General features: G+C 35.9%; 2 protein-coding genes across 3 annotated transcripts; one reads left to right on the forward strand and one right to left on the reverse strand.

Moving 5' to 3' along the window:
• Positions 1-43: 43 nt before the first annotated feature.
• Positions 44-5,678, reverse strand: LOC121262965 (homogentisate phytyltransferase 1, chloroplastic-like). Of its 2 annotated transcripts, XR_005940184.1 has the most exons (14): positions 5,476-5,678; positions 4,901-4,945; positions 4,481-4,800; positions 4,248-4,331; positions 4,094-4,168; positions 3,654-3,737; positions 3,124-3,213; positions 2,166-2,267; positions 1,866-1,961; positions 1,666-1,737; positions 1,471-1,566; positions 1,003-1,107; positions 176-313; positions 44-127 (listed from the first exon to the last, which is right to left on the reverse strand). XR_005940184.1 is itself a non-coding variant. In XM_041165687.1 (13 exons), exons 1-13 carry the CDS (start codon positions 5,525-5,527, stop codon positions 272-274), a joined length of 1,263 nt encoding a protein of 420 aa, XP_041021621.1. In that variant the 5' UTR covers positions 5,528-5,678; the 3' UTR covers positions 173-271. The 2 variants fall into 2 exon arrangements, 1 of the variants encoding a protein (XP_041021621.1); XM_041165687.1 differs by lacking the exon at positions 44-127 and having other exon boundaries at positions 173-313.
• Positions 5,679-15,572: 9,894 nt separating this feature from the next.
• Positions 15,573-18,803, forward strand: LOC121262834 (pentatricopeptide repeat-containing protein At2g18940, chloroplastic). The gene has a single exon (XM_041165469.1). It carries the CDS (start codon positions 15,838-15,840, stop codon positions 18,373-18,375), a length of 2,538 nt encoding a protein of 845 aa, XP_041021403.1. The 5' UTR covers positions 15,573-15,837; the 3' UTR covers positions 18,376-18,803.
• Positions 18,804-19,121: the final 318 nt, after the last annotated feature.

The following is a 19,121-nucleotide window of genomic DNA, read 5'->3' on the forward strand; positions in this document are numbered from 1 at the left end:
TAAGCACGTTGGGTAAAGTTAGTTAATAAAACAAATAAAATATATTATATTTCAGAAATAGATAACGTGATATTGAGGGCAAAACTAGTTCAAGAGAACAAATAGATAATGCGATATCGGAATGCCCATGGAGTTTCCAAGATGCATGTCACAGATCCCATAACATGACTCTCCCTAAAGATGGCATCTTGCATACATCCCATACAACTTCGAAGCCATAAAACATTTCAGCAATGAACCCCTCTTTCTTTCTCAAAAGTTTTCCAAATCCTCACCTCACAAGTGGAATGAGTAAATACTCAGCATAGAAGAGCTGCAAAAAGAAACAAGATATGCTAAGATTAAGAAGAAAATAACAAAGCGAAATTGAATCGATTCCAAGGTGCATACTCTACTAAATGATTGCTAACATATGTAACCAGGACCATGGTCTTAGGTAGAGTCGGCAACGTCAGCTCATGTTGATCTAGCAGGTTTGAGGAGGGTTCGATATGCGACCAAGTTCGCTAACAGTTCATATTTTATCACGCCACACCAGCAAAATGTCAAAAATGATTTGTATAACCCAAATGTTGAAAGCTTTTACCCTCTGCTGAGTAATCAATCAGTAAATATAGGTTGGGTAGCATCTAGTCCTTACAGATCTGAGAATCAAACTCATTCAATCAACACAAGCAGGTTTGGGTAATGTGTCAGCCTTTGCCAATCTTCTTCTTAATATTATTATTTTAAGAGGATGGTAACCAGGTTTTTATTAACATTCCCTCGCTCTTGGTGGAGAAATACCTTTCCCGGCCTTAGAAAATAGGTCTGAAAATTTAAGTGTTGATAGATAATACTAGTGTCCCAAAATTGTGTTCGAGTGACATGTCTTTGACACAGCAAATGTAAGTCATATTAGGAATATCCCAACTATGTGGTCAACCACACAAAGGACTACCTGCACAGGAACAGAATAGAAATGGCTGAATCTTTGGTATAATAAAAGGTAGTACAAGTTACCTTCCAAATAAACATATAGAAAGATATGATTGCAGCTTTGCTGCTCAGATCAATAGATTTGGCACGTCTCCAAAGGGCTGTAGCCAAAATTGCATGTCCCAAAACCTGAACCAAAGCAAAGATAAAATACCGCATCAATAAAACTTAGTATATTGTTCAGTCACTTTTGTTGCTTCATGCAATAATTATGCAGCCTGCGAGGAAAAAACTTGGATCATACTCATAAATCTTAGTATTTTCTTCTTTTTTATGAGTATAACCATCAGTCTTTCCAGTTGCAATGCAGTTCTGAGATTTAGAGTAGTTTTAGCCATGTTTTTCAATATTTCACCGCTTTCTGCATTTAAAATCAAAGAGAGGGGAGAAACCAAGCCATGCAATAAACTCAAGAGAAATAAAGATTGCATATACCCTATAGTTTACGGAACTTGCGAAAAAAAAAAAAAAACAAGAAACTGAACAGATTACCGTGATGACTCTACTCCAGAGGCAGCAAGATGCTAGTCCCACTAAAAGGGCAACGCCATAAGCCATTTCAAGAAGTGAAATGCAAATCCAAAATACCTGGCCAATGTAAATCAGGAATAGCAGATGGGAAAGATAGCACTTACAAACCCCTACAAGATTTTGCACTTAAGGAACATGTTCATACTGAAAACTAACCCGCTTTTGACCCAAATGCACTGAAAAAGAGCGGATGCCATACATCTTATCTCCATCAATATCGGGTATGTCCTACCACCAAATCCAGCAGTTTGAACGTAATACTTCAATATATATTGGATTGAAAAAATACAAACTTGAAATTTAAATTTATCTATACTTATAATACACCCTTCTTAAAACAGGATATGAGCTTTTACCTTGAATAATGCTATAACAACCGAAAAAAAGCTCATGAATGCAGTAGCAAAAATCAGTGGCCTTGACAAGACAGCAGGTCTTTTGTATACATGGGTCTGGAAATGGAACGAGAATTAGTACCCATACAATGGAAGCACATCAAAATACACAGAAAAGATGATCCAAGCTTTTCCTTTTCTTTCTAGTTATCAGGTATCAGTTGCTATTTTTTGTTTAAGGTAATCGCCTGTGTGACAGACCAGATATTGCATGAGATAGTGCAAAGATTAAAACTGGACTTGAAATAATAATAGATAAACCTGAATATGTAGAAAAAATGCAAGCTGAACAATCACCGCCCGCACAACCAGGATGCACATTGCAGCAACTACTGCAAATCTCTTCCATCGCATTAGGGGCAACTAAAATCAAAGAAGATTTTCAAATAACAGCATGTTGTAATAGTAAATACCATCAATGGAAATTTTCCCAAGATGCAACTAGTAACTAAACAAATGGAGCTGAAAAATAATCAAGGATTATCATCTCAAAAAACGAACTTCATTTAATATATCACCAGATCAAGCCATCCGATTACCTTTCCCAACTAAAACTACTAAAAGTCACTTAACCAGAACCAAACCTTTTCTCTTCTCTGTGTGGCTTTCTGATCGAAAATGGAAGCAAGTGTCATGCAGTGAGTACTCTAGTACTTTGGCATTTGCTGCAGAGGATTCTGCGGTATGATGTTTACTAGCTCCTTTTTTTTTTTTTTTTTTTTATATAAGTAATGCATGCTAGCTCTTTAGGGTCTCTTTCATACATTACCCATCTATTTGGGTCATATTCCTTCAGAAATATCTAATAAATTATCTGCTCATCGAAAATAAGAGTTTTTTTTTTTTCTAGGTGATAGGGAGGAAAATCCAGCTCAGATCTCACCCCTGTACCCCCCTGAGGTACAGGGGTCGTTGCCATTGGCCAAAGGCCACTGGAAAAATGAAGTTTTGATTACAAACACAGATGTATATACTCAACATGCCTTTTACATGTGAACGGGTTGAGAATAACATATGAGCTGGATGCTTTTGCACGTTTTCACTCTAAATTTTGGAGAAACCGTTTATTTCTGATATTTATTGCTACAAGAGAATGCATCAGTAGAAAAAATTTATTATGGCTCAGGGTATAGATACACATCATATCAGAGTAACACAACTGCACTGTGCAGCTATATGAGGAGTTCAAATCATTTATATGCGAGCAAAACCAACTCACATCAATTGAATAAGCAGTTCCAAGTAAAAAACTGATGAAGAGAGCCCAAAACAATGGCCATGAACCCACAATCCATCCAAGCCAAAAACTCTGTTAGAAAAGAAAGGAGATAATAAGCATGCATTCAGTCAAGAATCCAGATCAATGCTTGAATTTTCAAGACCATGGAAAATGTATCCTGAATAATGGAATAAAGAGAGGAATCACAAAATTTTACCTATTAAAAAAGAAAATTCAGGAGTATTCTAGTAGACTGTGAATTACATTTAAAAATATATTGGGCACCAACTTATTTACTTGACATCTTTTAAGTATTAGTTTGGTCTCTACAAGTTCTGCACTAATCTTATTCAAAATACTTTATTAAATGATGTTTACTCAAATAAAAGTTCCCTATTTATTCAACATACAACTTAAACATTCAAATTGAACATATTTCCAATACTAATGAAAAGAAAATCGTTTTATAAAAGGTTTTATAACCTGTATCAACTGAAGAGAGCTGTGAACAAAAATATAACTTTTAATACCAGAACGGAGAAAGACGTCACAATCATGACACCGGTTACAACTGAATATTCCCCTGATGCTAATGGAAGATATGGCTTGTTAACCTGCAATGAAACAACACAGTATAGAAATAGAATTTGACAGTCCCCTTATGCTCCATGTATATTTTTTCCGGATATGAAATTCCAAGTAAAGTACAAAGAGTTTGAGGGAGAGAAGGGGGTTGGGGTGGGAGAGGGGGTTATTTGAATGAACGTATAGGTAAATTAGCTAGACTATGTTATCAGCTGGATATATGGTCTACAAGGAAAATCCTCCATTTTAATCACTCCAAATGATGGACCCTGGCCAGTAGTTTCAGACAATAGTATCTTTCTCTGTCCTTAGGCCGCACAATTTTTGTTTCTTCATCACTGAAGTCACTGCAATGCTTTCAGTAGGACTCACTCATAAAACCTACCTTGTCTATATCAATGTCAGATAACTGATTCAGACCAACAATGTAAATGTTCATTAATAGGGCAGCAACCAAGGCCTGAAAAGCAATACAAAGGTTTAAGATTATTAAAGGTATACATGTAATGTTCAAGTTGATATGATATTTGAGGCATCACCTCCACTACCCCAGTGAAAAACAATGGAGATATATCTGAGAGCCTCTCGACTGCAAGGAGAGAAACTGAAATTATGCTTAATGCCTGCTGACAGAAAAACTAAGTTAAGGCCTCTCTAAAAATTGAAAAAGAAAAAATGAAGAAGAAAGATAAAAATAAAATCTTCAACCAATTAGATTCAGTATTAATTTTCACGAATGGTTCCTTGTAATACTATTGACTTTCAACTCAACTGTGCCTATGACCGTGTGTGGACGAGAAAACCGGTAAAAAGCATCCAAGGAGTTTTTTAATGAGTCCCAAATGCTTTTCGGTTTACAAGCTTCAGGCTCGGACTCCAGAGGGTATCCAGAGGCTGCATTCACCAAGCATGTTTTATCACGCCTCTTGTAAAATTTAGTTCTTTCCTCAAAGCTTCTGATACTATGCTCTAAAAGATGCTGCTGAGACCTGATGTCTGACTGTCTCTCCAGAATGTTACATGCTCCGCATCTTGAAAACTTGACTGCTAAATGAGATCCTACACTAGCAGAAATTGGAATGGTAACACATCCTGGACGGAACCGGAAAGGACAAATTACAGATTAATTCCAAAAGAAAAAAATATGAAAAACGAACACACACACACACATTCTTGAGATTTGGGGTCATACTTGGGATGAAAACCTTCTGAAATCTATCAGTCCGTTCTCTCCCACCTGCCAATTATTGCAAATTTACAATCATATAATGCATCATATACACGTTATACCAAGTAGCATCCGTACACTGATAATATCTCTAAGAATATAATTGGCAATCCATGCATATATATATATATATATATATATATATATATATATAAACGAGCGCCCGAGCACGCACAAAAACATCAACATATATATATATATATATATATATATATATATACATTCTTTATAAAAGGTAAGAAATGCCCAGATTATAAACAGCAGCTTGCTCTTTCTTTTTCTTTTTTTCCCTTTTCCTTTCCTAGAATACCGAAGTCAAAACGTGTGGCAGCGTGAGAACACAAGAAGCAAGGCCGCCAGAGAGAGCTACACGTACTGACACGGTTGAAGCAAATCCAAAGCATCTAAAACCCAGTCAGGCAGAATGCCAGAAACCCCCTCCAAAAAAAAAAAATTAAAAATTTGAAGACCCGTAAATTCAAGATTCAAAAATCAATCCATTGTTAACAAGAAGTGAACACAAATGATCGTGCACGTACCAATACCGAGTGAAGAAGGTCTTGGGAAGGACCCAATAAGCATCGAATCCATTTTTAGTTCTTGAATCAAGAAAGAGGCATGCAAAAGCTCGAAACCTATCGCTCTCAATCCCAGTCTCTCTCAAGGAACAAAAATGGGAGGTGAATCAGGTGATTTTAAGGGTCTGATTAATGAGTTGAACAAAATGGTGACATTGAAAAATACTACGGTTAAGCTTACTGATGCTATATATATATATATATATATATATATATATGAATAAATATATATAGAAACTACTATTTTGACCATTCATTTTATACACATAATGTGACATCATCTAGACCACACATCTCTCCAAATAAGTATTAGGAACAATCAACTAGAAGCAGTCATACAATGAGTGTAAAGTGTGCACTGCTACAATGACTTCTCTCTAACATTACTCTCTATATATAACAAGACGTAGCCATGTACGTTTGGGAGCACGTGGCGGCCACTTCGTTTCAGCCTAAAGAATATAACGTTAGAGAAATTATTTACATCAGCCGCTTAGCTGCAGTACACCGTGTTGAGAAAGAAAAAAAAAACATCACGTTGAGTGTGTGGAGAGTGCGGCTTATGCATATCATTACTCTTAAAGTTAGGGCCTATAAAGTTAGGGGCCGGTGAGAGTGTTTATCTCATCTAATTTTATCAATATAATTTTTTTAAATTTGTATATAAAATAAAATAAATAATTTCATTTTTTTTAAATTTTAAAATATTAATACTAAAAAAATAATATTTTAATAATATATTATTTAACTTTCAACTTTTATTTCAATCTATCTCATCGCAACTCACTACCTTATAATATGTATAGAATTTTCTATAAATTATAAACTCATAATCAAGTCTGTCTTTTTTCTCTCATTCTTTTACACGGCTGTTTTACTTTGAGAAATGCTTTGGGTCCCGAATTTGGGTCCCAGAGCTGTGTCCCGAATCGTTTTTTTTTCTTTTTTTACTTAGTGATTAAGGAAATTTTTTTAATAAGAAAAACGCTTGTTACAAGCGTCAGGTGCAAACGTGGTTGACGTGGAAACACTTGATGAGAGAGACCGAGCTGATGAGAGGGAAAGACCGAGCTTATGAGAGAGAGAGACCGAGCTTATGAGAGAGGAATAATTCATTTTAAATCTGACGTGACATAGACGACTACATGCTGGTTGTATCTACAAACTATATATAGAAGAACTGTTTTAATAATGTTATGAATTTTTTATTTTTTTAAAAAATATTTATGATGATTAAAAAAATACATGAAAATAAAAATAAAAAAATAAAATACACGTTCATGACATATTTTCGGACTACTTTTTCGATAGCCGTAGCAGTTCTATTTACTCTTTTCTTAATAATAGATTAAATCTACTCTCACAAATTGTTGGGTTCGATTAGATTTTGATAATTTCTTTATTTATTTTTATTTAATGATTAAGAAATTTTTTTCAATAATATTATAATTTTTTTAAAAAAATAAAAGTATAAAAATAATTTAAAAAAAACCTTCACTCTTATCGGGACACATCTCGGTGGGTGCAGCACTCCTCGAAATAATAAAAGCGAGTTATACAGAGATAGAGATATGGGATGCGTGATTTATGCCGAGTTCATTACTTTGTCACACTTCTTACGGAACATATAACAATTTTGTTTGAATTTATAGGCCTCAATTGAGATATGCGTTAAATATTTTAGCTATTATTAATTAAATAATAAATATTATGTGACTCATCTTATGTGTCTATTTTTTTAAAATATTAAATTTGATTAGGAACTTTAGAGTACTTCGATACTAATCTTATTATAAAAAAACATAATAATATTAATGGTATTAGATTAATAAAAGTGAGTTCTTCAATAAAAAAAAACATCCCCTCTTATCTCTTTGTAAGTTCTCAATTTGATCTAAAAGCATCACAATTATTTCACTTGACATCTAAAAATTCTTATCTGTTATTCTAAAATTATTTTGATATTTGTAATATTTCTTTATGTATAATGTAATATTTTAAATTACTTAAAAAAAAGAGTAAAACGATAAAAAAAAATGTCTTTATTGTTAACAATATCAAAAGTACTTCTGCATGCATAAAAGTCGAACAGATTATAAACAGAGTGCTAGAAAGTAGATGAGAGATAAGAGAGTGGGGCTGTACAAAAGTGATAAAAGGATTAAAATGAAAATAAGATAACAATGAAAGAGGATGAAATGAGAGATAAATAATAAAAAATTATTTAAAGGAATGAACAGTTACCTCTAAATGTAGAGGATTTACTGTAGCTGAATGTAAAATAAAAATAGAATAGATGATCTAATAGAATGAATTTTTGGCCATCTTTCTTTATATTTTTAAAAAAAAATTATTTTACAAGAACCATTGTAAGTGCTCTATGAGTTTACTGTTTTATTGTTAAAGTTTGTGTATTTCAACTAAAGAAATGTTTTAACCATAATTTATAAAATATTTTACAAAATTAAATTTATAAATTATCATGATTTGATGGAAGACATTAAATTATAAAATTATTTTTATTATAAAATAAATATAACGCATCAAATAAAACTATATCAATATGTGAATTTATTTTTATAAAATATTTTATAACTGTAGTATTTACGTTCCAACAATGCAAATGATATGACTTTCTCATTCAATTTGTAAATATGATTTTCCTTGTTTTTATAGTCTATTTGGATCTAACAAGCTTAAAATCATGCATCAAGGGATATGGAGATGCATAAGTCAGATGACTTTATTGGTTAGTATATGAAGAGAAATGCACTGCTTTGGAGAGAATTATAAAAAATAATTTTAAAGTGTTAATATACCAAAATTGACACGAAAAAGCCACTTTACGAAGATTTTATTATACCCCGTACCAACAAATAACCTGCAAAATTTAGTTTCAAGTATGAAATGTTATCTAAATTTTGTTATGGATGTGGGAGACTTGGGCACCTCCAACAATGTCGTCATATTTACACCAGTTCCTCTAAAGAACCATTATTTGGACCCTAGATGAGAGTGGAAACTCATGATTCTAGAAGACAACTTCGGCTCAAAGAAATTCAAAGAGACACGCAATATCCAAATCTTTAGGCTCTACCGTTGCTAGATCAAATGAATCGCATGCCACCATCACTCCCATCAGTTCATATCCAAGAGCCTTCTAAACCTCTTTCGCATGGAGGTCTGATTTTTACTGGACTAGGAAAAAAAAGGAACCCAGTTGAACACTTAGGGAAAGGCAAAGCCATAATCATCAACACAGAATTTGGGCAGAAAAAAGAATTTTGTATAAAGAATCTCTTCTCGGCAAAGTCAAGTTGCACTAGTGAAAACTCTAAGGGAGATACTGTTCAGATGCAAGCCATGAGCAAAGAACCAAACAGCCAGTTTCTGATTCCATGTGGCGGCAATCCAAGTATCCAGACAGATCGATTAGAACCATTTAACGTGAGCAGCAATTCCTTAAATTTCAAAAACATGCTATCTGCCCCCCCTCCCCCGGGGGACAATCTTGCCTGTTGTGATGCCCTCTCTCGACCACGTGTCCAATCTGATGCCCGAGCAATCAATCATTGAGTTAGAAAATCTTTCCCAATTTCCCACGGGCCTCATTTCAAAGCCTACAAAATATACACTCCCGAGCCCCTTCAATGAGCCCATTGAACCCATTAAGTCCCTGATTACTGAACCCAATGCCAAAACATCCTTCATTAAACAACTCATATCCCATCTCAAAGATCTCAAAAGCCCATCAGAATTTCAAAACCAAGCCATAATGTCTCGCTCCTTGTTAGCCCCTCGGGTAAGGCATGCTTTGCCTTCAATACAATACAGTTGAGTCCAACCCATATCTTCTCCCCAAACCACCAGATACATCCTTCCCATTCAGATCCCCAATCTGACTTTCCTCCATCCTCAATCCAAGCCTTCCCTGAAGCACAAATGGCTCCCTCTGAGTTCACCGACAAAAACCCTTCCCAATTAGAGTCGATATGCCTACCCATCCCCAACATGAGACTATGAAGAAGAGAAAGAGCCCATCAACAGAGAAGAGCTCCCCCCCCCCCCCCCCCCCCCAAAAAAAAAAAAACAATGCTTGCTGAGTTCCAACATAGGAGATCCATCGATCCCAGTTCTCGCCCCAAAATATAAATAGTTTGGAAACAAGATGCGGATCCAACAAACATGGGAGATCCATCTGTCCCAAAGAACATACATCGAAATTCAAAGAAAGGAATGAACCAAGGAAAGAACAAGAAGAGAAACCCAACAATTGTCCGTTACGCGCCTTATCAAATCCAGAATCTGAAAGCTATGGGTAACAAAGTCCAATCTCAAACTATGAATCTTTTCCCTTTGAATCCATTGACTGATGTGGCAGGGTCCTCACTGCCACCTGAAGATCCATGAGAATTTTGGCTTGGAATTGCCGAGGAATAACCCGACCTCGTGCAATCAGATCACTTAGGGCTAATATTAGAACTCTTAATCCGTATATTATTTTCTTTTCAGAATGTTTGTTAGTTTCTAATGACTGTGATAATATTGTGAATAGGTTAGGTTATGTTTCCTATGTATTTTCCCCCTTACGGTAATTGGGGGGGTCTTTTGCTTTTGTATCGACCTGGTGTCGATATAGAAATTGTTCATATTTCTAGTAATATTATCTTTGTTTTGGTGTACTCTGATCCTAGTCATTTCCCTTGGCTGTTAAATTTGGTCTACTGCCCTGCTTCTTACAGAAAGAAGAAACCATTCTGGGAACTCCTATATGGTATTTCCTCCTTTTTTTCGGGCTCCAACCTGCAATAGGTGACTTTAATTCCATCATTTTTCAATCTGAAAAGTTAGAGGGCAAACCTCTCGGAAATTCTTCAAAATCAAAAGTTCTAAATGTTTTCATGGAAAAACTAGGCTTTGTGGATCTAGGATCCTCTGGACCAAAATTCACTTGGTCAAATAATAGATCTGGCCACCATTAGATCCGAGAGCATCTTGATAGAGGCATTGCTAACATCTCTTGGTTAGATCTATTCCCTCAAGCTACACTCACCACCTTTCCGAGAATTACTTTTGACTATGCTCCAATCCTCCTTGACACTACAAATAAGAAGAGCTTCCCAAAATCTTTCAAGTTTGAAGAATTTTGGATTCATGATCCATCTGTTTTTGTCATCATCAAGGAAACTTGGAACTCTCCCTTTAACGATACCCCATCTTTCATCCTTTCAAAAAAACTCAAAGTCATCAAAAAAGCTCTCAAGGAGTGGAACCATAACAACTTTGGCCACATTCAATCTAAAATAAAAGCCTTGATGTATGAACTTCAATCCTTACAGGGACACGAAGCTCAACCTTCTTCCTATAATTTGGAAGTTAATTTGAAAGAAAACATTAATGAGCTGCTCTTAAGGGAGGAATCTCTTTGGAGGCAAAAATCGAGATTAACTTGGCTCGTCACAACTGATCTCAACACAAAATTCTTTCAAGCCACCACTTCCATTAGACGCAGAAGGAATACCATTGATTGCCTTAAGCTAGGTAAGAACCATTGGACAATGGACCCCTCTATGTTCTTCAGAAAAATTCAGGAGCATTACCAAAAAAAGAATTTCTACTTCACATCCCATCCAATCGGATGAGCTTGAAAATCTTTTCCCTAGTAAAATCTCGGCTTCTGAAAATGACTTTCTTTGCAAAATTCTTGATGAGGAGGAAATTTCCACCATTGTAAAAAATCTTCATTCCACCAAAGCTCCTAGCCCTGATGGTTTTACGGGCCTGTTTTATAAAACTTTATGGGAGGTCATCAAAGTTGATTTCATAGCGACTGTTAAAAGTTTTTTCACTCAAGGAAAATTGCTAAAAGAATTCAATCACACAAATCTGGTCTTGATTCCTAAACTTGACTATCCCAATGAGATTAACCAGTTCAGGCCAATTAGTTTGTCCAATGTTTGCTATAAAATAATAGCAAAACTCCTAGCCAACAGGCTCAAATCTGTTCTCCCCAACATTATCTCCCCTTGTCAAGCTGCCTTCATTCCCAGTCACCTAATTCATGACAATACCATCTTGACCCAGAAGATTTTCTATAAAATGAAAAAAAGAATAGGCAGACTTGGACAAATAGCCATCAAATTGATATGGCAAAAGCCTTTAATTCAATGGAATGGTCATTCCTCCTTGATATTTTCAAACATGCAAGTTTTTGCCACCGATGGATCTCTTGGATCCAGGAATGCATTTCAATCGTCTCTTATTCAATCCTCATCAATGGCTCTCCTCAAGACCACTTCTTCCCTACAAGGGGCTTTCGTCAAGGAGACCCTCTTTCCCCCTTCCTTTTTATCTTAGGAACGGAGGTCTTGTCTAGACTCCTGGCTAAAAAGGAACAGTTTAACTGCATCAAAGGAATCAAACTTTCTAGAGGTGGGCCTCCTATCTATCATCTCCTTTTTGCAGATGATCTATTCCTTTTTGGATCAGCCACTGCTTCTAATGCTCATCATCTCGCTGATTGTCTTGAGAATTACAATAGCCGGTCTGGTCAATGTATCAATGAGAGTAAATCCTCTCTCCACTTCAGTAAAAACACCACTAGCGTCTTCATTCAAGAAATTCAAAACATTTTCAAATTCAGAATCTCACCTCCAAATTCCAAATACTTGGGTTTACCCTTCTCGAATGGTCCTGACAGGAAGAATTTCCCGAAGGTTTTAATGGAGAGAATCCATTCCAAGCTCCAAGGTTGAAAATCAAAAATCATTTCTCAAGCTGCAAAAATTGTCCCCATTAGAGCAGTGGCTAGTTCTATCCCTTCATATGTCATGTTCTCATCCCTTCTTCCAAAAGATACAACCAAAAAAATGGACACTCTTTTTTAAAGATTCTAGTGGGAATATGAGGACAATGAGAAAAAGAAATTTACACCCAAATCCTGAAAATCCATTTGTCTTCCCAAGTTCATGGGAGGCATTGGATTAAAAAATATGTCTCTTTTTAATGTTGCTCATGTTACCAAGCATGCCTGGTCCCTCATCAATGGGTCATTTAGTCTATGGCAAGAGACTATTTCAAAAAATATTTAGGTTCTAAGTCTCTTCTGAAAATATCTCCCAAACAGACTGACTCTTGGTTTTGGAAAAGTTTGATGAAGCAAAGAGATTTTATGAAGTCTGGAATCTGTTTCAAATCAGCAATGGCTCTTCCACCAAAGTTTGGTTAGACCCTTGGGTTCCTTCCATATCTGGCCATATTCCCTATCAGAATCCAAACATTCCCTTTGTTCATGATCACAGTATGATTGTCTCTAGACTCATTTTAGAAGAACTAAGATGTTGGAATACCCTCTTTCTGAACATTCTTTTTTTCGAAACACTCCTCAAGAGAAATCCAAAAAATCCCATTGGCAAATTACAATTTCCATCATGTTCAGGACAAAGTCAAATGGCTTCATCACTCTTCAGGAAAATTTTCAGTTAAATCTGCATATGCTGCTCTTGTTAAAGATGATAATCATTCCTCTCCAATCAATCATTCTTTGAACTGGAAAAGTCTTTGGAAATTAAAATTCCAAGACATGCTGAAATTATTTTTTTGGAAAGTTAGCCATAATATCCTGCCCACCAAAGCCAAAATTAATAATGTAATTCCTTTTGATGAAGAGCAAATTGGATGTCCCCTTTGTGGCACTGAAGTTAAAGATATTTCGCATCTATTCCTCAATTGTATCTATTAAATGGCCGATTGACATATCCTCGTTTGCAAGGCAACCCTTTAGTATCTAGATAAAAACTATACTCAATCCATCAGAGTTCCTAAAATTCCCAGAGGTAGACACTCATTCTTTTCAAATCTTTGCTACAATTGCAATGGATCACCTTTGGTTTCAAAGAAACAAAAAGGTTCACAATCTTGGTCTTCATTCCCCATTCCCCTGTTGAGTTTGTTGACTCTGTTAAAGACTCACTTCATCAACATTTAGCAGCTCGGACAGATGTCGATAACCAAAAGTCAATGAAGGCTGAAAATCATCCATCTGGTTTTTTTCTCATTAAATTTGATGTGTCAGTTAGAGATCAGGGCAACAGTATTGCAGCTTTGTGTTGGAATGATTCTGATGAAGCCATATTTGCACTCATAGACCACATTCCCAATGTGTATCCAAATCTCGGTGAAGCAATGACAGCCTTGATGGCAATATCAAAAGCAAAGAGGTTGGGGATGAAAAACATTATTCTGGAAGGCGACTCAAACACCACAATAGCAGCAATTACTCATACCGTAGATGAAGATGACCGGATCACAAACCCCCATCATTAAGGATATAAAGCACCATCTCCTTTCTTTCGAAGCTTGGAAAGTTAGGAAAATTCATCGGTCAAGAAATCGATGCGCGCATGATTTGGCGCAATGGGCAGCGACAACACAAGCCTACGAAAATATTCCACTAATCCAAATTTCCCCCCTCCCTATTGTCTTTTCATAGTAGGAAAAATCCTCCACTTTTATCTGTATAGTTATAATACTGAGCTCTAAACTCTTGCTTAAAAAAAAAAAAAAAAATTCTGAAATGACTTGTCAAATTTAATATTATCATTATAATTTATTGTACTCTAATATGAATTACCACGTCATGTCAAATAATTTTTATAATTACTTTACATATCTATTCTTTTCCATTCCAATACGACATTGGGATGATGATTAGATTTTTGTTTTTCTCATGATCATCTTTTGAGTGTATTATAATGCTAACCCGATAAGATCGTGAGTTTTCCTCATGATTTTTATTTTTCATTCCAATACGAAATAAGTGAGTTTTTATTTAGTACAAATGAATTTTAATCAATATAAGTCAACCCGATAAGATACGATTAATAAACATGATCAATTATGAGTCAATTCATAAAATTTGCAATCAATCCGTATAATATGAATAAATTTAATTTTTTAATTTTATAAATATTTAGTTTTATATGTTTTTTTTTTTTTTATTGTTGAGAACATGTGATATTAATAGTAGTATTTAATTGTGTTATATCTTAAACTATTGATTTTTTTTTAAAATTTAGTTTTCTTATATATTATTGGTCTGGATATTGATAATAAAATGTTTTATTATTAATCCAGTCATAATTATGAATTATTTATATAGTCGTCCTTGTATTATATATGAAGTTATATTATTTGGATAAGAAATAAAGGTCAGCTCAATCCATTTATAAAAAACAAGTTGAAGTGAGTTAGATGAATTGAAACGGGTTAAATGGATTGTATCTAGATTAACCCAATAAAAATTAATTATTAAATGGATAAGGTAGGTCCTGTTGTGTCACCTGTTAATTAAATGAGTTAGACTTGAGTTTTCGATTTTGACCGCTTAATTAAACGAGTTGGATTTAGGTTGACTCATATAGTTTAATATTTATGACTTGACACACAATCACAAATTGTCATATTTCTAAAATACAGTTACTTGCAACTCTTTTAAAATGGGTGATATTTTTATAAAACTGAAAATATTTTTAATAAAATAGATAATTGTATTAGTTGATTGCAAAATAAATTATAAAGTAATTATCAAAGAGTCACCAAGTGTAGTTAAAAAATAATGGTAGTTAAAAAATTTCATTAAAGATGAATGGTTGAAAACACAAGGAAACAAATAATGAGTAGTTAAAAAATGCTAAAAGAAATTAGTTAAAAAAAATAAAGAAATATTAGTCTAATATGGTACAAAAATAAACAATAAAATGTAAGAGATTTTGATAAGGTGAGTAGTTAAAGCAGAGTAAGATGATTTTTGAATAAAATTTGATAAAAATTTTGCAGTGATCTTAGAAAAAGAAAAAGTGATCGAGATATTGTTTTTTTTTTTTTTTTTTTAATGCATACAAGTTTAGCTCATTTTTCATTTAAAAAAAAAAGAAATTTATTATTAAATAAATCTCAAATTTATTAATTTAAAAAAAAAAGAATATGCAAAATTTACGAAACCTGCCACTACAAATATCCTCTCTCTCTTTTCTTTTACGAAGAAAGGGTGAGAGAGCAGCCTATGAAAACTGGAAGATGTCGAGGCGAGCGTGAGTACCTCTGTTTCGGAAAACCGATCTGCTACCCTCATCTTCAATAAAGACCAATCATACCATATCCTACCTTCCCTCCCTCATCTCTCCCTCACCAATCTCATCCTCAGAGAGATGCCCTCATTTCCATCCTCTGCCATCCAAACTGTCCGACTCTCCGTCCTACGCTCCGAACTTCACCAGCTGTAAACTCCCACAATCCAGAATCCCGAACCCACCTCTCACTCTAATGGAAGGTGCTCTCTTTCATAACCGGCCGGTGTATCCCATCCCGACCAACAGACCCGCCCAACCTAACCCGCCTCTGAAATTCACTTCAACAACACTGCCGCCCCCTCCTCAATCCCCGTCTCCTGCCTCGTTCCCCTTAGACACTCTCCTTCAGCACCTTCTTCACCTCTCTTCGCCTCCCAACACCATCCACAGGCTTAAACCCATACAACCAACTCAGCGCAGCAATACCCGATTCCCCGCCCTTCACATTTCGGTTGATTCGGCCGAGGCAGGGCACGAACTATCCCATCCCAAAATATTAACTTCAGTTTCAGCCCCACAGTACGAGAACAACAAAGAAGAGGCTCGACTAGAAAATGGCACTCTTGAATTCTTGTCAATAAAGTGTAAGTTCATGTTCAATTCAATTTTACAACAGCCTTTGACTAGTTTGAATGCATTCTTTGATTCTGTCAAGTTTGAGTTGCGTGAAGTTGATTTGATCAGTCTCTTGAAAGCATTAGACCTTTCGGACAATCGGGAGAGAGCCTTTTTGTTGATTGAGTGGGTTTCCATGAACTTAAGCTCTGAAAATGTGAAACTGGATAATCAGGTTATTGAATTAATGGTTAGGATTCTTGGGAAAGAGTCGCGGCATTTGAACGCGTTGAAGTTGTTTGATGTTATTCCTGTTGAGGAATACTCGCTTGATATCCGAGCCTATACCACTATTCTTCATGCATATTCTCGCACTGGCAAGTACAGAAAAGCAATCGCTATGTTTGAGAAGATAAAGGAAAGTGGTCTCTCCCCTACTTTGGTAACTTACAACGTGATGCTTGATGTTTATGGGAAGATGGGTCGTTCTTGGAATAAGATTTTAGTCCTCTTGGATGAGATGAGAAGCAAAGGGCTTGAGTTTGATGAGTTTACTTGCAGTACTGTGATATCTGCGTGTGGGAGAGAGGGCCTTTTGAAAGAAGCGAGAGAGTTCTTTGCTGGATTGAAGTCTCAGGGGTATGCACCTGGAACTGTTACTTATAATTCTCTGCTACAAGTGTTTGGGAAGGCAGGGATATTCTCAGAGGCCTTGAGCATCTTGAAGGAAATGGAGGACAATAACTGCCCACCTGACTCTGTTACTTACAACGAGCTTGTAGCAGCTTATGTCAGAGCGGGATTCTATGAAGAAGGAGCGGCTGTCATTGACACAATGACGCACAAAGGAGTATTTCCCAATGCTGTTACATATACCACTGTGATAAACGCTTATGGCAGGGCAGGAAAGGAGGACAAGGCCTTAACGCTGTTCAACCAGATGAAGGTGTTGGGCTGTGTTCCTAATGTATGCACATACAATGCTGTTCTCTCAATGCTAGGGAAAAGATCGCGACCAGAAGAGATGATAAAGATACTCTGTGATATGAAGTTAAATGGATGTGCTCCAAACCGTATTACATGGAACACAATGCTTGCCATGTGTGGTGACAAGGGTAAACACAAGTATCTCACTCGCATCTTACGGGAAATGAAGCATTGTGGTTTTGAGCCAGATAGAGACACCTTTAACACTTTGATCAGTGCATATGGCCGGTGTGGCTCTCAAGTTGATGCTACTAAAATGTCTGAGGACATGATTGAAGCAGGTTTTACTCCGTGTGTTACCACTTATAATGCTTTTCTAAATGCTCTGGCTCGTCGAGGTGATTATAGAGCTGCAGAATCTGTCATTCTAGACATGAGAAATAAGGGTTTCAAGCCAAACGAAACTTCATACTCACTGATGCTTCATTGTTATGCAAAGGGAGGAAATATCAGAGGCATAGAGAAGATTGAGAACGAAATTTATGATGGTCCTATTTATCCTAGTTGGATGCTTTTGAGAACTCTCATTCTTGCAAACTTCAAGTGTAGAGCACTAATGGGAATGGAGAGGGCATTTCTGGAATTGCAGAAGAATGGATATAAGCCTGATTTGGTTTTGTTTAATTGCATGCTCTCCATTTTTGCCAAAAAAAACATGTATGACAGGGCCCATGAGATGCTGCACTTGATTCACGAGAATGGGCTGCAGCCAGATCTCGTGACCTACAATAGCTTGATGGACATGTACGCTAGAGGGGGAGAGTGCTGGAAGGCAGAAGAAGTCCTTAAGGGACTACAAGAATCTGGTGGGAAACCAGACCTCGTGTCTTACAACACTGTCATCAAAGGATTTTGCAGACAAGGGCTCATGCAGGAGGCTATAAGAACTCTCTCAGAGATGACGGCCAGTGGGATTCGGCCCTGTATCTTTACATACAATACTTTTGTGGCAGGCTATGTTGGGCAGGGAATGTTTACAGAAGCGGATGAAGTATTAGGCTATATGATTCAGAACAATTGCAGACCGAATGAGCTAACTTACAAGATTGTAGTGGATGGTTATTGTAAGGCGAGAAAATACAAAGAGGCCATGGATTTTGTGTCAAAGATAAAGGAGATGGATAATTCTTTTGACGATCAGTTTGAACAGAGACTTGCTTCCCGCATCAGGGAGTTTTTGGAGTCATGATTTCGTCCCAGATATCCACTGGCATCTTTTTGTTAATAACTTGGGGGAATACAGATGCAGAAATAAGGGCCGTGAATTGTGATTTTCAATCACTCTGTTTGTCCTTAAAACAGTTCGATGGATTGAGAATTTCAGGGGTCACGTCAGAGTCAAGTTCTTCTTGCCCTGAATAATGGTATTTTTATAGTAGTAGTATACAATAAAAGATGTTGGGAGGCATTAACCGTGGAGGCGCTTTTATGGCTAAACGCAATTGTAAGCCTGTTGGGCTACGTGCCGGGGATGATCATCCTAGTGTGCTGAACGGTAGAGGGCTGAAGAGGCATTAATCAGAAAGAGTTTAATTTCTTTATTTTTTCGAGTTTGTAAATTGTAGCTTGTTCCAAAGCTTCTTTTCTGAGTCTAATATGAGAAATGATTCTGAATCAGAACGAGGTTAAAATAATTCAGTACCCCGAGTCGATCTGCATCACGCGGAAAGCTAGTTGGAACTTGGATGGACATAGCTTTGTAACCACGCTGTTTTGTCTATGTCTATGCCTATTTAGCCTACCGACCCGAAATTGCTTTGCTTCTAATATTTTCGAGGTCATGCTATTCTTCATCCAAAATCACACATCATATATATTTTAAATTTTTATTTTATTTTATTTCTACTAAATTAATTGAATTATTTTACTTATCATATTATACACTATATATTTGTTATGAGAAAAATTAAGAAAAATTTGATACATGAGAGATAT

This window comes from Juglans microcarpa x Juglans regia, chromosome 4S (assembly GCF_004785595.1).
Source record: "Juglans microcarpa x Juglans regia isolate MS1-56 chromosome 4S, Jm3101_v1.0, whole genome shotgun sequence".
NCBI classification, from domain to species: domain Eukaryota; kingdom Viridiplantae; phylum Streptophyta; class Magnoliopsida; order Fagales; family Juglandaceae; genus Juglans; species Juglans microcarpa x Juglans regia.

What these genes read in the sequence shown, in the direction of transcription:
- LOC121262965 (XM_041165687.1), bottom strand. Translation starts at nt 5,527, where the DNA reads ATGGATTCGATGCTTATTGGGTCCTTCCCAAGACCTTCTTCACTCGGT. An exon ending in CACACACGGTCATAGGCACA is followed by an intron (nt 4,332 to 4,480) that starts GTTGAGTTGAAA and finishes TTCTGTCAGCAG; the next exon opens with GCATTAAGCATAATTTCAGT. An exon ending in TGACGTCTTTCTCCGTTCTG is followed by an intron (nt 3,214 to 3,653) that starts GTATTAAAAGTT and finishes CTTTTCTAACAG; the next exon opens with AGTTTTTGGCTTGGATGGAT.
- LOC121262834 (XM_041165469.1), top strand. Translation starts at nt 15,838, where the DNA reads ATGGAAGGTGCTCTCTTTCATAACCGGCCGGTGTATCCCATCCCGACC.